General features: G+C 37.5%; 1 protein-coding gene across 5 annotated transcripts in view; it reads left to right on the top strand.

Moving 5' to 3' along the window:
* whd (carnitine O-palmitoyltransferase whd) overlaps window positions 1–16,511 on the top strand; it is a 75,384-nt gene that overhangs the window by 16,244 nt on the left and 42,629 nt on the right. For all 5 annotated transcript variants that reach the window (XM_081727741.1, XM_081727745.1, XM_081727742.1 and 2 more), the window contains exons 3-9: window positions 44–180; window positions 2,019–2,128; window positions 3,914–4,080; window positions 4,389–4,510; window positions 7,863–8,064; window positions 11,660–11,859; window positions 14,458–14,662. In XM_081727741.1, the coding sequence (XP_081583867.1) occupies window positions 44–180; window positions 2,019–2,128; window positions 3,914–4,080; window positions 4,389–4,510; window positions 7,863–8,064; window positions 11,660–11,859; window positions 14,458–14,662 (1,143 nt within the window). The remainder of the gene's footprint in view (window positions 1–43; window positions 181–2,018; window positions 2,129–3,913; window positions 4,081–4,388; window positions 4,511–7,862; window positions 8,065–11,659; window positions 11,860–14,457; window positions 14,663–16,511) is intronic.

Consider the following 16,511-nt stretch of genomic DNA (forward strand, 5'->3'; position numbering starts at 1 on the left):
TACTATTATTTTTGATGATATAGGTTTCCTTTTCCTTTTACAGAACAACATAAAGACTGGCGTGTATCCAGCACCATTGTACAGTTTATGGGCGACGATAGCAGTGATTTCCATTTTGCACTTCAGCCAAGTATATGCGTTATCGGAGATAGTATCACTACTTGTCAAATTCCTGCCTGGGTAAGTAATTCAATGCATTCAGGAATCTGTAAGAAGCTCTATTTTCACGTCTGGAGAAAGTAATACCTTATCTGTAATAGGGATGATCACAATCAGGGCGAATATAATGAAACCGTCATAATACGGACTTTTTTTTCCCGAATATTTATACAGGGTGGGTCAAAAGACTAAGGGGTTATAACGGTTATTTATCGTATGTTTCCATTGATATTTCACAGACAGACCAAGTATGGGAGATTGTGTACACTGAATGTGCGGAATATAATCTCAGGTTGGTGTCCGTCATTATGGGTCTCACAGATACGGACCCTGTGTAGCACATGATTCATAACAAGGTCAACACTGTTGGTCCGAGTGCCCGTTTTTCTGCACGAATATTGACCTTGAGTTGCTGTATTTTTTTTTTTTTTTTTTTTTCATGCATTTTGTCCTTCAAATAGCTTCAAGAACAATATTCGTGAAGAAATACGAACATTCGGACCAAAAGTGTTGACCCCTGTCTTGAATAATGTGCTACGCAGGGGTCCGTATTTGTGAAGCCCATAATGGTGGACATCTATCTGAGATTAAATTCCACACATAAGTGTAAAAAGTCTCCCATCCTTGGTATTTAAGTCTATAAAATAAGTCAATAGAAACCAGTGATAAAACTCATTCACAGTTATAACCACTTTGTGACTTTTGGTCCACCCTTTATTTCATTATGGACAGAAATCTCTCTTTTACGGACATGGACAGTATTCTTTTCCCTCTGATAATTAGTAACCTCTTGACAACGGACAATAATTATTTTTTCATGCGTATTTACCACAGAAAATATTTTTCAAATTGCGATTTGAAAATAAATCTGCGACATAATATCGTAGACAGAAGATCTCTTCCCCACTAAATGTCTTTGTCACAAGTGTGATCTGGTAAACCACTATAGAGACTAGTTAACAAGCTTTTCTCTGTCTAGAATAAATTGTTTTGTGCTGGAAATATTACAGAACCTTCTGGGTAAAGACAATCGTGGATAGTCAGTTGTGTGGACATCAGTTATACAGGTAACTTTTTCTCTTCCCTTATTTTTTTTTTTAAATAAAAAAATCCAACATTTTTCACTCAACAATGTCATGTAGACCGTATATCTGGAGAACTACATATAGTGCAGCCAAAACAAAACTATCAGTTAACTCAGTATGATGTGCTTATTCCGTAGAAAATACGAAAACTCTAGGGGCCGTTCAAAAATTCTGTGGCCCGTGTTCTTTCAGAAAATTATCCTACATACCATATATACAGAAAGGGAATTTTCCCTCATCCCCCAGTACTTCGAACACTTGTGTACAATATTTCGATATTAGCTTATAGTTGCATTTTAACTCCTTTATTTATTGTATGTTGCACACAATTACAGTATGTACTGTAAGTAACCTAAAGTTGTCACTCCGTGTGACAGACACTTCTCGTTTATGGCCAAAGAATTGCACATCGTTGTCCGTTAGGCAGAGGTTTTACTGTATTATTCTATTATTGACAAATCATTTACCCTCAAATGGAGAAACTTTAATGTATAATGATCCTCAGATAACCTCTTCGCCTTGAGGTGAGAATAATCTATTTTAATCTAATTCACTAATTGTAGTCTCCCTATTTTTCTTTACACCATACCATCTGTCACGTCGGAAATGGAGGTGAACTCAATGTGGCGAATACAGTGGGAGGTTTTATTAAACTGCATTTAAAATAATTTGATTTATCTCATTCGTTAGATATATTTGAAATAACCGAGAGAGAACTCGTTACAAGAGAAAAATAAAAGTGTTATTTAATTATTTATGTTGATTCTTTTCCAGGACGACATTCACGTGGGAACTAATGGGATGTGCCTTGATAGCAGTTGTAGTCTGGCTTACTGTAACGTATGCCATACGTTACACGTTAAAACTACTATTAATGTACAAAGGTATGTAGAGATATTTTTATACAACAGGAATTTAATGGAAAACAATAATTATAATGGTTCAATTAGTATTGTTTCATTGGCTTTGAAGTATGTTTTTTTGGTATCTTTTCAGGATTCTTTTAAGAACTACTGTCTCAGTTTTTCTTACTTTAAGTAATTGTTTTCCTTGTTGCTGTAAGGAATGCACGGTGCTCATTACCAGAGCACTCACCACTAGTTCGAGGAATTTCTGATTTGATCTCAGGTCATTGAGTTGGTTGTGAACAAAATGTAGTGTACCAATAAAAGGAGAAAACAACCGAATGTTTTACACATCAGATCCTCTGTAGGTGCAAATTCAATAATACACAAAGTGTGAAAAAGAGAATGACTAGAACAGACTCGAACCCGGGATCTTCGTCATACCGTGCCGATGCATTAACCACTACGTCTATTTCCCAGAACAGCCACACATTCTCCTATTCCTGAAGTCAGTGCTCTACACTCAGACCACATGGCTTGTAGTACAGTCTAGCTGCTATGCTTGGACAATGCAGTATCCATATATTGAGTACGCCTTTTGACAGCTGTAATTTCATATCTATATATTCATATCTATATATTCATATCTATATCTATAAATACCAGGTTTATATGTTTGTTGTCAAGAAAAGTTTATATGTTTGCGGCCAATCCTTTCGACAATGAAATCTCGAAAACCACAAGTGCTAGAAACGTGCCGTTTTCGCTGGTCAATTCCAAATTTTGTATTGATTTGCTAGTTCTCATTTCAGAAAACTTGTCTTTATTTTTCTATTCCTCATTTTAAGCATCGTTTTGACCCTAGTAGTTTAATATTGCCACTCGGGCGTTAAGGTTGATACCCTTGTGAAAAGCAACCAGTAGAAGAGCAGGTTGATGGACATTTCAGGCGCTTTGCTTTAATCTGAATGACAAAACCTAGTGCTAGCTGGTTGGACCCACAATGTGGCGTGCTCGGATATGGTATTATAAGAAAAAAATATTTAAATTTGTGTCATTTATTACTTATCCAAGTTTGCCACAAACTCCTTCCAATACTCTATATATTAAAATACTACATTTATATGTTTGTCTATAGCAATTCACTCCCCTTGAGTCTTCCTATCCTTTACTTGTGTTTGTAAAGGGTCTTGCGTAGATATAGTGAGAAGTGGGAAGGAGATTCACGCTCATATTAGAACTATGCGCTGTGTAAATAGCGCAGGTTCAGCTAGTATTAATGAAAAGGGGAAATAACTGAACGGTGAAGAGCATCGGCTTCAGGAATGGGAAAGTGTGCGGCTGTTGTGGGAAGTGGAGTGGTTGGAGTAGTGGTTAACACGTCAGCACGGTATGCCGAAGATCCCGAGTTTGAATCCTGATCCAGTCATTCATTTTTTTGTGTATTGAGAAAGTAGTGGTTCGTAAATTTTCTCTAATTTTTATCTTCTTTCCACTTAGTGAAATTTGAGGTTTAAATTACAGTACAGTTAATAGTATATTAAATATTAGAAAGCTTTTTTTTCGGCTATATGGGTAGCATACGCTCTCTTGTGCAGTAGACCGGGGTTCGATTTCCGATGGGAACTCACGTGGTTCGGATCCCACATAAGCTGTAAGTGCATGTCTCATGTAGCTTAGCTGCTGGAAGGGACATTAAACGTTAAATCAATCAAACGACCAACTACTTAAATATTAGACGCAGGAAGTGAAAGATTACAAATTAATTGAATTTCATTTTACGCTGGTAATACAGTTTTTATTTATTTATTATTTTCTTTTCAGGGTGGATGTACGAGGAGCGTGGTAAAGGTCGAGTAATCTCGAAATACACTCGCATTTGGTTATTATTTGTAAAGCTTCTGTCAGGCGGTAACACTCCCATGCTCTACAGCTTCCAGGGTTCTCTGCCTAGACTACCACTGCCCTCTTTAGGGGATACCATGCAGCGAGTGAGTACTTAAACTTAGTTCGTTTGATTATGAAGCAAAAACAGAATAACAAAATGCGTAACATATGACTGTTATAACGTATTTTAACCAGCTATAGTTTCAAACCTCATGTGTTTTTTCTGTTTGAGTAAGGAGAGGAAGTTGTTGGAGGCGGTGTTTTATCGATATTCAAAATAATCTAGTTTCTTAGATATAGAAAACGTTTACTAGAATGAAACATTGTTACTTGAGAATTTCTGTGTAGTATAAGGTAATGCATGACTAAAAGGAAATAAATAACAGAACCTGTCTTTTTATTATTATTACAGTACCTACGTAGTGTCCGTCCATTATTGAGTGATGAGGAATATGTGCGCATGCAGAAACTAGCCAAGGAGTTTGAAACCGGTATCGGGATAAAGTTGCAAAGATACCTCATTTTGAAGTCGTGGTAAGTTCTCTATAATCAACTCGCGGACGTAATATGTTGTTGCATTTCATAATCTTTTTTTAAGATTTCATATATAGCTAGTACTTTGCTAATGTTTCTTGACCTCGCTTTCTGTTCTGGCACTATAATTAATTTTCACTAAATGAAAATTCGCTTTACAAAGTACCCAGTTCAGATTATTTCTTTGCAGTCGTTGAAAATTCCGTTTTTTCTTTAGAGGTAAAACTTGCTTCATTCGATAGTAGTTGTTTAAAATATGGGTCAAAAGTTATCCGTGCGTGCTTTAGTCGCAATAAGAAAATGTACAGAAAGTGCAAAGTAAATTTATTTACTAAATTGACACTCTTGTTTGTTTTATAAAATAAAGAGGTGAAATATAAGTGAATGCCGCTAATTAAACATGTTCGGCAGAGGCATCACGAGGAACTTCGTATCGAATGCTGAGTTGATTTTATTGGTAGTAGTATCTGAAATTTTTTAAACAAATTTATTTAGGATACTTTTATTTATTTATTTATTTATTTATTTTATTTAAAAATAAACTGACACAATTGAAAGTTTTGCTTTCCTAAATTAGAAACTTTTTAAGTTTTTGGATCAATACTCTGGAAATATTATACGTAAAGCTTTCATATTCATGATTGACATAGTGGAAGTTTTTACTTTGGCTACAATTTCATGGTTATTATTTCTCAAAGCATTTGTGAAATATGAATCACTTGTGAAAATGTATGAAACAAAATTTGTGTCAATTTGTGAAACAAAAGAATGGTAACATTTTATCAATATCTCGTATTAAAAAATCTCTCACCTTAAGACAGCCTAAAGACATAAAACATGCGAGTTTCGAGCCGCTCCTCACCCTCTTGCGTAGCACATCTAAAGAAAACTCGTTTCTACGGTAAAGATATGTTGTATGAAATTTTCTGTTCGTTCATCTCCGAAAATGAAAGTTATGGGGTAAGTTTGTACTTGTATAGTAAAATTTCCTTCTCTTCCTAGTTTTTGGGTATTGAAAAGTTCTTGATAGGTATTTTAACGTAAGATCACATATAACGCTCAATTATCGATCTTGAACTAACATTCCGTTATGTCTTGAACTGAGAATAGGGTGACCATAAAATTTTCAGCTGTGTTAGTGCGTAAATTAATTCCTGTTTACCTTAGCAATACCTAATACATTTATTTGTAATATGACATAATATATATAAGCTACAAAATATAGACAGAATTTAACTTACAATATAATAGGATATGATGCTGCCTTGCATCTGCTCCTTTGCCCTAGCAAGAATCCTTGATATTACATTATGATATTATAATTATTAATGAATTGATATTATCCTTGATATTATAATTATTAATATTTTTACAAGGAGTTAAGATATTAGGTTTATTACTTACTTCTTTCACTTGCATAAAACGGGACAAATACAACTTTTTTTCATCTACTGACGGGACGGCCGGGCCTAAAACAGGACATATAGTCGCCCTAACTGAGAATCACTCAGCAAACTGGTCATATTGTAATATACGTCTACAGTTTTTTTTTTTTTTTTTTTTTTTTAATTTGAAATATTTATACTCAGTCAAGAAATAAAAGAAAGTACTTGATGTCTATTGAGATTTCTGAATAAAAGCTTGAATCAACTTTTTACTATTCTGTAAAAATCACTTTGAATGCATTATTTCAAAAAGATGAACAAGTGAAGATCAGACTGCGGTAATTTACGTCATAACGAAATTCAGGAGCATAATTCGGTGATTATATAATCTACTGCAGTCTGTTCTTGTTTGGATGTTTTACTGTATGAGAATTACGTACTGTTCATGGATATGGTTCCCATCGTATCAATTAGCTAGTCGATAGCATGTTAGATACGTATAAGTTCAGAACCGATATTAACATTCTTTTGAGTATGCACGGCAAGTGTTCTTACTACTAGTTCTACTTCGGCATTTTTATAAAACTGAAGATGTCGCCTGTTGAGGTAATAGGAGGTTTAATTATTATATTTGTGCCTTATAGCAATAGATAATGAAACTACGTAAATATTAAAGAACAGTACCGGGCGGTAGTTCCATCGGTTAAACTACCAGTTAATTAAGACTTGAGGAATAATGCTTCAAAAGAGGTCGCGGTAGATTAATAATACAGCGCTCTCCTCTGGCGCGTGGGGTCCCTGGTTCGATCCCAGCTCTTGCCAAGTGGTCTTTGTGGTGGGCAGACGCCATGTGCGTGGGCTTTCTTGAGGTTTTCCCATTTCCACCTTCTGTCTTTCTACCATTATCATCTATCTCATCATCAGCGTTTCCCATAAGCTCGGCGCATAAACGTGGGACGTTAAACTAAACAGAAATGAAAGTGGGTCCTGCCGTTGATTACTGAATTAGTAGAGCATGCGTTTTGAGGGGGCATGGTTGGTTAGTGGTAGAGCGTTCATTTCTTGTGTATGGGATCCCTGGTTCGATCCAAGTGGACTTTGTGGTGGACAAACACCGCGTCCGTGGGTTCTCTTGGGGTTCTTCTGTGTCCTTCCACTTCATTGATTTCACCATTACCTCAATTTTTCATCATCACCGTCTCCTTTAGCCTAGCCAGCATAATGGTGCGACGTAAAACAAAGATTTCCTTTCATTTTTTCTTTCTCGTAGTTTATCTCAAAATAATTTGAACGTGTCTTGTTTCAACTTTTTAATATACATATTGACATTCCAGGACATGAAACCAGTTACATTTAGCACAAAAATCAACAGTATAGGTTTGTTCCAGATGTTGTAATTGAAAAATCTACACATACATAGTTTATTTCGTGTTCATCTTAATCTCAGAAGATTTTTTACTGTTTAAGATGCTTTCTTATGAATAAGCAAAACTTCTGTTACCATGTTACTTTGTGTTGTTCAGATGTTACATCTGCTGTTCAAAGGCAAAAGACCATATCTTAAAAAAATGAGAAAATCAATTTTGTGTTTAGCTAAAAGCCGGGATACGATAAGGCTTACGCCTGTGATAAAGGCACTAATGTTATAGATAGGGGGACGGTGGCTCAGTGGTAGAGTGCTTACCTCTGGTGCGCGGGGTCCCTGGTTCAATTCTCGGCCAGGTAAGCGTGTGGAGGACTACATCGTGTCCTAGGGTTTTCTGTCAATGCGCTATGGGCATATGGTTTGCATCGTGTTAATATCTCATTTTTAGCCAGATCTTTAGATACGTTTTTGCCATTGTACAGCAGATAAACCTGCATATAGTCAGTCAGTTCATTGATTTTTGGGATAGAAACTGTATTTTTCGTTTAGTATGGTCTATGTGACATTTATGTTATTTCATATAGATTCAATTCTGTTTCAGGTGGGCAACCAACTATGTGTCTGATTGGTGGGAGGAATATGTATATCTGCGTGGTAGGTCGCCTTTGATAGTGAACTCCAATTTCTATGGGATTGATGCTATCTTAATGCATCCAACCACGATCCAAGTGGCACGTGCAGCTAGAATGATCCATGCATGCCTTATGTACCGTCGCCTCATAGAAAGACAGGAACTAGAACCAGTAAGTTTGTGTTGTTAATTTTGTGAAAACATTATTATTCATTATGGCTGTTTGCGTGGCCCCAGGTAGGTTTGACACTAATGCTCTAGCTTTTGGTGCGAGGAGTCCCTAGTCCTATTCCCGATGGTGACACGGTCGAAAAGGTGTAACAACGCTTTTAGGCCAGCCATTTTGAGTGAGAGTTTTGCTGGGTTTTCCTCATTAACACCAGGCAGATGTCGGGATGGTACCTAACATACAGGTTCCAGGCTGCTGCTTTTCTAGACTCATTCCCTGGATAGTGTGCTCACCGAGGGACGTCATTCCTCACACGTGAAGGGTTTAAAGCCATGGTTGCTGGTAATGCGTAGAAATACGTCTAAATAATGTTCATCTTTATTTATTTATTTATTTTTTTGTATACTAGCTGAATATACCCATTCTTCGCATGGGGGTGGTATTTGGAAGTCAACGCCTGTGGGAGTATCACTGTTCATTTCAGCGACCACGAAAACTATGGATTTGACACTAATATCGGTCATTTTGAGCTAGTTTTACATGTCTCGGTATTCCCCCGCTGATCCCCGGCTCGCATACAATGGTAGCTAAATTTGAAAGTCATCGTTAATGGAAGTGTTACCATTGATCTCAGCGACCGCGAAAACTGTGGACTTGATAATAATATCGGTCATTTTGGATTACTTTTACATGTCTCGGTATCCCTCCCTCCGGTGATTGCCGGCCCGCAGCGGAATACAGTTAATTTGGAAGTTAATGCGACCAGAGTTTCATCATTGATCTCAGCGACCGCGAAAACTATGAATTCGACACTAACATCGATAATTTTCTACTGCTTTTACATGTCCAGGTAAACGCCCCACTGAGACCCCCCCTGGCGAATTTTGAAAAAAAAAAAAAAAAACACGCTTCGCCTTGGTCTGGGGCCTGGACCAAGGTATCCGTGACCAAACTTTGGTAACTCTCGGTCAACTTGTGTGTTCCCTGGGCCGGTTCCGGTAAATCCCCCCTCCCGATTCAAAATTTAAAAGAAAATAAAAACCCTTCGTCTTGGTCTGGGGCCTGGACCAAAATACCCGTGACCCAAATTTGGTAACTTTCGAACCACTCGTCTGGTTCCCAGGCCGTACATAGACAGACAAAAAAAAACACACAAACAAACTCTTTATTTTATTTATATTAGATAGATATAAAAATGGATGCATGTGTGTATTTATGTTCCACCATAACCTTGGAACGCTTGGAGTAATTTTAACTTGGTACATATATTACTTGCAGTCTGAAAAGAGTACTGTTGAGGTAAGATCCCACTAGCATGACTAGGAAAGAGGGGAAGACATGAAATGATCGAAAACGACCGATATTAGTGTCAAATCAATAGTTTTCGGGTCCATGAGCTGATTTGTGATAGTTTCAGTGCTCTTTAAGTCCAAGGTTAGTTCCTAGTCAGGGTGCCCCCTTGCACACTGAGAGAAAATGGGATACGTATAAATATTAACACCTCCGGCGCCGTTTAAGTCCGATTTAAGCTCTCATTGGCACCGGGGAGGGGAAAGGGGGAATGGAGACAAAAATATCGAAGAGGACCGATATTATCGAGTCGTTAGTTTTTAGCGTCGCTAAGTTAATTGATGATAGTCCTGTTACCGTTTAAATCTAAGTTCAGCCCTCCCCCTCCAGTAGGACAAGTCTCCCTGTTAGCGCTTCTAGAGGGGGAGTGGGAGGGGCAAACAAAAATTGTAAGAAACGACCGATATTATTGTCGAATCCATAGTTTCCAGGTCGCTTAGATACAGAATAATACTCCAGATGCTATTTTAAGTTCATCCCCATTAGCATCTTGAGGGGGAGGGTGAAATTGTGACATGTAAAAGGATTGACAGTGACCGATATTAGTGTCGAGGATCCGTAGTTTTCGAGGTCGTTGAAATGAATAGTGATGAACCCAAATCTAAGTTCTAACCGCCATTTGCGGAAGATAGGGTGCGAAAGGTGAAAAATAAATTGTCAAAATGGCTGAGATTTGTGTCGAATTCATAGTTTTTCGGGACGGGAAAAAGTCTGAGCCGTTTGAAATGATTTTTGGAATGTAGGTAGTACCTACTTCAAGCTTGGGTTTTTACAGTAATTATATCAATTTAATTGAAGACGTCCTCTGTGGGGGTAGGATGTTTTAATATTTATGCCAAAGGTAGAGCATCATCTGTATTTTTATCTTTAAACTTTCATTGAAATAAATGCTCTTAAGTAGGAAAGTGATTAAAATATCCCGTAAACCTATTCTCCCCGTGCGAAGAACGTGCACTTCAGATAGTAAATAAATACATAAATAAATAAATAATGGCTCTTAGCTACGTTCCTTCCTTTCGTCTGATATACATTTAAGTAATGCAACAATGTGAGAATTGTACGAGTGTTTATACCAAAGTTAGGTGAAGGTGAAGCCATTGCTTCTGGGAAGAAAAAAAAAAAAAAAAAAAGAAAAAAAAAAGGTTTGGATCCTACTTTAAGGAAGTTGAGTGAGAAGTCTTTGATTAAGAGACCTTTGGATTGGCTTGGAATAGGGTAACGTATTTATTGAATTATAAACCGACTTCCCGAAAATCAGAAACGAAAACAATAATTATAATTGATTAATGAAGCAAACGAAGCATAAAAAGTACAGTTTTTGCCTCTATTAATTGTTTAGTCAGTCATCGCAATCAAATGATTCAGATTCATCGTCGCTTGTTTCTTTGTTATTGTGTTGGCATAGAATATATCTTTTGTGACATCAAGAGCATTCAAGATCGAATACTTTCTGAAAGCACGACCTACGGTTTCTCTCGAGCTTCTATAAAACTACTGTAATTAGAAGAAAATGCACTGACTCAGCAGCTCCAAGTCTACACGATGGTGAAAACCAATGTAAACAAAAGTTGTACGAGTAATGCTAACCGATTGACTAATCAAGAATGGAATAGCCAACGAAAACCGCTGAAACAGATGATAAATAAATCAAGATGTCCGTAACGATTCTAGATATTGACAAAATTGCAGTCATTACTCGCACAACTTTCATTCCCTCTGGCCAAAACTTACAGATGGCGGTTTCATGCAATGTTTTTTGGTACTTTTTACTGTTGCATCGATATAGAATGTCCTCAACTGGCCGTGTTAACGATAGTGATTCTAAGCCGAAGGACTTTTTTTGAACCAAGAAAAAAGTTCTTAAAAAAAGGTCGACTTACAATCGAATAATTACGGTAATAGGTTTTTGTTTTTGCGGCCGAATTTTCTGATTTAAGCCGTAGCATATCTAGGGCGCCAGTACTAACCATTTAGAGAATCCATGAAATATTTCTAAAGCAATATTTTTTTTACTGTTATTTTATAAATATTTAATAGTGACTTATGGAAATAGTAATATAAGAGGGAATTAAGAGCGTATCTAAGAGCCATAAATATCTTGCACTATTTTCACATTATATTAATAATATACAAAGTATAAAAAAGGAAAGTTATTTAATAAGTTAATATCCAGCTCACTTGATTAGAAGTACTAAGTGATAAAATCATAATTAATAGAAAGTGACATTGTTTCTTCTTTTCTTTTCAGATTTTAATTCAGGGCGTTGTCCCTCTATGCTCGTGGCAGTATGAACGAGTGTTCAACACAACACGCATTCCTGGCATAGAGACGGATCGTATAGTACATCTGACTGATTCTACTCATATAGTTGTATACCACAAAGGAAAGTATTTCAAAGTTCTCATCTACTACAGAGGACGAATACTGAAGCCTTGTGAGATAGAAGTGTAAGTTTGGATTTCATTACTATTATTAATTATGTAGTGGTTCACTTTTTATTTACCGTAGATCTCCGATACACTTAGTAAAGCATATATTATTGTTTTGTGATGACTTACCTTGAAATACGTCTTAATTTTTAAACAGATTAGTTTGTTTTTCATTGTGAAATCACGATTGATTTCCAAACAATGCAAATTTAATATTGAAACCGGAAAATAATAGTTTTATAGCTTTCGCTTGCGTCCTAGGAATAAGGTTATAGATAGAACCTGTTCGTCAGACGCTGAATCCATATCAAAAACAGTTTCTCGCTTTCTCCCACGATTAGTACCAACCATTTTCGATTCAGTGCTGCCACCTGGCATATCATATAGGAACTATGGGTTTGCTGGCGGGAGCAGTGTTGTGTCTGACTTTGTAGGTGCGTGAGTGTTATCAAATGGCGCCGAAAATCAACCGATATTGGGAGGGTTGCGTAATGGCCTTTTTCCGTGCTGTTTTCGTGTGTACAGATTGTGAAACAGACTACTGTGAAAGCTATGGTGGCCCGTTACACACAATAGGCTCCCCTTGCTAAACAATCACCCACGAAAACCACCAGGAGAAGGGCTCCAAGCAAGGAGGATCCATCGATTGGCATGTCTAGAAAATCCCCCGATGCAACGTGATATGGGCCACTGGTTCCACCTCACACCGTCAACGTGTGCGTGGGTTTTCTCGGGGTCCTCCCGTTTCCTCCCACTTTCTTCATTCCACCATTTCATTCATCTCTCATCTCCACCGTCTCCTTTAGCCTAACCGGCATAACCGTGGGACGTAAAACTCAAAAATTTCATTTCATTTCATTTCTCACACCGTCAACTGTGAACAGAACAATTCACAAGCGCCTTAGGTTGAAGTGTGTGCGGAAGGCCCGTGTACATCACCTGCTACCGCATCACATTGCCGAACGTAAGACAAATTGCAGGAAATTGCATGAAAAGTACCAGACGAGTTCCCAATAGAAGAAAGTTGACACAATGGATGAATCATATGTCCATCTCACTGCTGGTGGTCACAGTCGGCCGATCACATACCGTGACATTGACGGCAAGGAGCGCAGGAACTTTGTTCATCAGTGCAGGGAAAGTTTCCCTCGTGGCTTTATGGTTGTTATGGGATTGGAATATGAGAGTAAGTTGATGATACGTAAGATGGACAAAAACGTGATAGTGAATACAAGATAATTCCAAGAATCCATTCTGACACCTATCTATTAAAAACATATCCCACAATTGTACGCGAATCAGGGGATACTCCGTATGACAGGGCTTCGGTAATAGCGGCAGAACATCACTACGTTTTATCAGGAAATGGCAGCCGAAATAGAAAATCGTGTCATTCTGTTTGGAGTCATTCCTGTGAAAAATCCCAGATGGCAGGCCAATGGATTTTTGCGCATTTGGATTGTTGAAACAACGTCTTCAACATCGCCGTCTACACACATCCTGGATGGTCTATGGAAAGCATGCAGGGAGGAGTGGGACAGAATTCCCATGCCTGTCCTGCGGCGGAGCGTGCTGCAATGGAAACTGCGATCCGTGTGATAGTCCACAATGCTGGGAGTCCAATAAAACAAGCAAGAGCTGAACAGAATCAGCTACATGCTGAAACGAATAATGGCCGTATGTATCACAATATTGCGAGCGGTGATTATATTCAATGAGAAAAAGCGAAAAGGCTACTACTCACCGCAAAAAATATGTAGTAGAATTTTCTTCTACATGCAACAGGTAGCGCTTTCGGAAGATGCTACTTCCAAGGGTAAAAAGTGGTTAAAAGGTTACGACGTAAAAAACAAACAAAAAATATTTTTTTTAACGTGTCTTAACCTTTAAACCATTTTTTAGCCTTCCTTTATGTCTTTTATCCTTTTTGGAGTGTACCACATGCTAAAGAGGGAAATAGCATTCTTCTAACCATTTTTTACCCATCCTTCATATTGTTATCCTTTTTGAAGTCTACCACAGGCTGATGAAGAAAATAGCATCTTCTGAAAGCGCTACCTGTAGCATTTAGAAGAAAATTCTGCTATATATTTTTTGCAGTGAGTAATAGCCTTTCCGTTTTTTCTCATTGAATATAATCACCGCTCGCAATATTATGATATGATACATTATATTTCACTGGCTCCAATCAGCCATACTAAGATTTACTTTTGATTACTCATAATAGGAGTAAGTGCAAAATTACACAAGTGTAAAAAGAATAACGTGTGAGTGTAGGAAAAAACATATTATCACCGTTGGTATACGTGTGAGCATCGCGCCCATATTCACGACAAGCTATTTTTGAACAATGCTTGAACTTCAACAGATCAGGTTGCGCCACCACAATAGCTACATTCCTTGATTACAGAAAGTGCAAAAGACAGCTAGAAATAATTTCATAATGCTTCTGTTAGTAATATATGAGAAATGATCGAGTTTCCCCGCAAATGAGCGGCGCGCTCACACGTATAACAGTATAACAATCTAGGATTAAAAGTCGATCATCAAAATATATTGTGAATATTATTCTCTTAATGCGTAAGTTAATTATTTTGTTGTTCATTTATTTTGTAGGCAGCTTCAGCAGATTCTTGCTGATGACTCTCAACCAGCTGTTGGAGAAGAGAAACTCGCGGCGCTCACAGCAGGCGACAGAGTCTCTTGGGCAAAGGCGAGATCAGAGTATTTTAACAAAGGGATCAATCGTTATTCGTTAGATATTATCGAAAAGGCAGCATTTGTAGTAGCATTAGATGAAGAACCATATGAGTTTGATGAGGTGATTATAATGGTTTAGTTTTAGTATTAAAAACATGAAGCACACTGTAGACTTTTTCGCTAAAATGCATTATCAGATAGGAAAGGGAAGAAATGAGAAAAGAAAACTTAAAGAACATTATTATTTTTTCATTTTTTATTTGTTTTTTAAAAATCTTTTTCCTTACATTGTACAAACTTTTCTCTTTATGCACTGTTTTCCGGTCGCTTATATTGTTGAACCGACCTTCCCATTTTCATTAGTTTTATCTTTCTCCAATGGATTTCATGTACTTTCGACTTCATAACATTAAATGAGCACATAATCCTGAATTCCAGCAAGGCACTCACTTGGATACTCCAAAGTTTCTATCTTTGCTTTTTAATTCTTATTTTCTTGGGTTTCGGGCTCGATTCCCAATGGGAGAGCCTTTAAAAATTCGAACTCCTTGCAGTGGTTCGGATTTTACTTTAAACTGTAGGCTCATGTTTCACATAGTCAAGGTGTTGAGAAGGGTCGCTGCAGTTCAACAAGCAACAATAATTTAATTTTCTTCTTCTTATCTGATGAAGCCTTTTAGCGAAAGCGTTTAATATGTTTCATTAGTGTGTTTGATTATACAGAGTCCGTCAGAAAAATGTATACACTCTTTGTCATCCTGTATCGGGATATTGGCATTGACAAATGTTCTGAAATGTATGTATGTTGTAGTATGGTTTTTCGCCCAGCAGATATCTGCATTGTCAATTGTTTTCAATTTAAATAATGTTGTAGAATAATTTTTCGCTTAACAGATGTCGGTACTCTCATCATGTTTAGTGAGATAAGATAATGGCAGGTGCATGCTTGATGTTCGAGCAGAAAGCCCATTGAGTTCCCTCCCCGTTCGCCAGATCTTACACCCATGGACTTCTTCTTCTGGGGAACTGTGAAAGATGAAGTGTATCGAAGGTAAGCCGCGCACGCTCGAGAACCTTCGCCAGAAGGTTACAGAGGCATGTGCGTAGATCTCCATTGACCGCTATAGCTGCAACGACCACTCGTCGTTCTGTTAAGTGTTTGGTCGCCAACAACCAACATTTTGAACGTCCAATGTAAACATATGCTTACTTCAAGATTTGTAACACATATTTAACAATAATTAAATGTAATTAAGAAATATGATATATGTTTTTTGTAAACAGTGTATACATTTTTCTGGCGAACTCTATATTTTCACTAATTTTCGTGTGTGCGCTGTGTGCGGATATATAATGCGTGTGTGAGCTGTATAATTTAAAATAGTAGATTCGTTGTAATGTATTGTTAATAATTAAGATAGACGCGGAACGTATGGCTTACGCGAAAATATTGGTGTGTTGATTAGAAAGCCAGTAGGGAGAGGCTTTTGGATAGGCGAGGGGGGGGGGGAGGATTTATTGATTGAAAGTTAACTTCCCTTTTCATCGCCAAGACCATGAATTGTCGCGCAACTTCCTATCTAAAGTGGGATCGGAACAGTTTTTGAGTACTAGTAGCAGCGTGTAGACCATCTACCATGCAACCCTGACCTAGCGTCTAGTGATTATCATCTTTTCTCGGTCTTGAAAGAACATCTTCAAAGGCACAAAATCCGAAGTGACGAAGATATCTAAACAGCGGTGCAGCGCTGGTGCGACTGTCAGTATCACAGATTTTACGAAAGTGTCACGGACAAGTAGTTCGTCTCATGGTTAGACAAATGCTTCAATCTTTTTGGTGACTATGTTGTAAAATAAAGTGTTGACTATAGCACAAATATGCATTAGTTTATGTTCAACATAGAAATATAATTATTGCCAAGTATACCTGGTAAACGTACTTTTGGGACATCCCTCGTATTTAAATTATT

The sequence above is a fragment of the Thermobia domestica genome, chromosome 10 (assembly GCF_964235325.1).
Source record: "Thermobia domestica chromosome 10, izTheDome1.hap1.1, whole genome shotgun sequence".
Lineage (NCBI taxonomy): Eukaryota > Metazoa > Arthropoda > Insecta > Zygentoma > Lepismatidae > Thermobia > Thermobia domestica.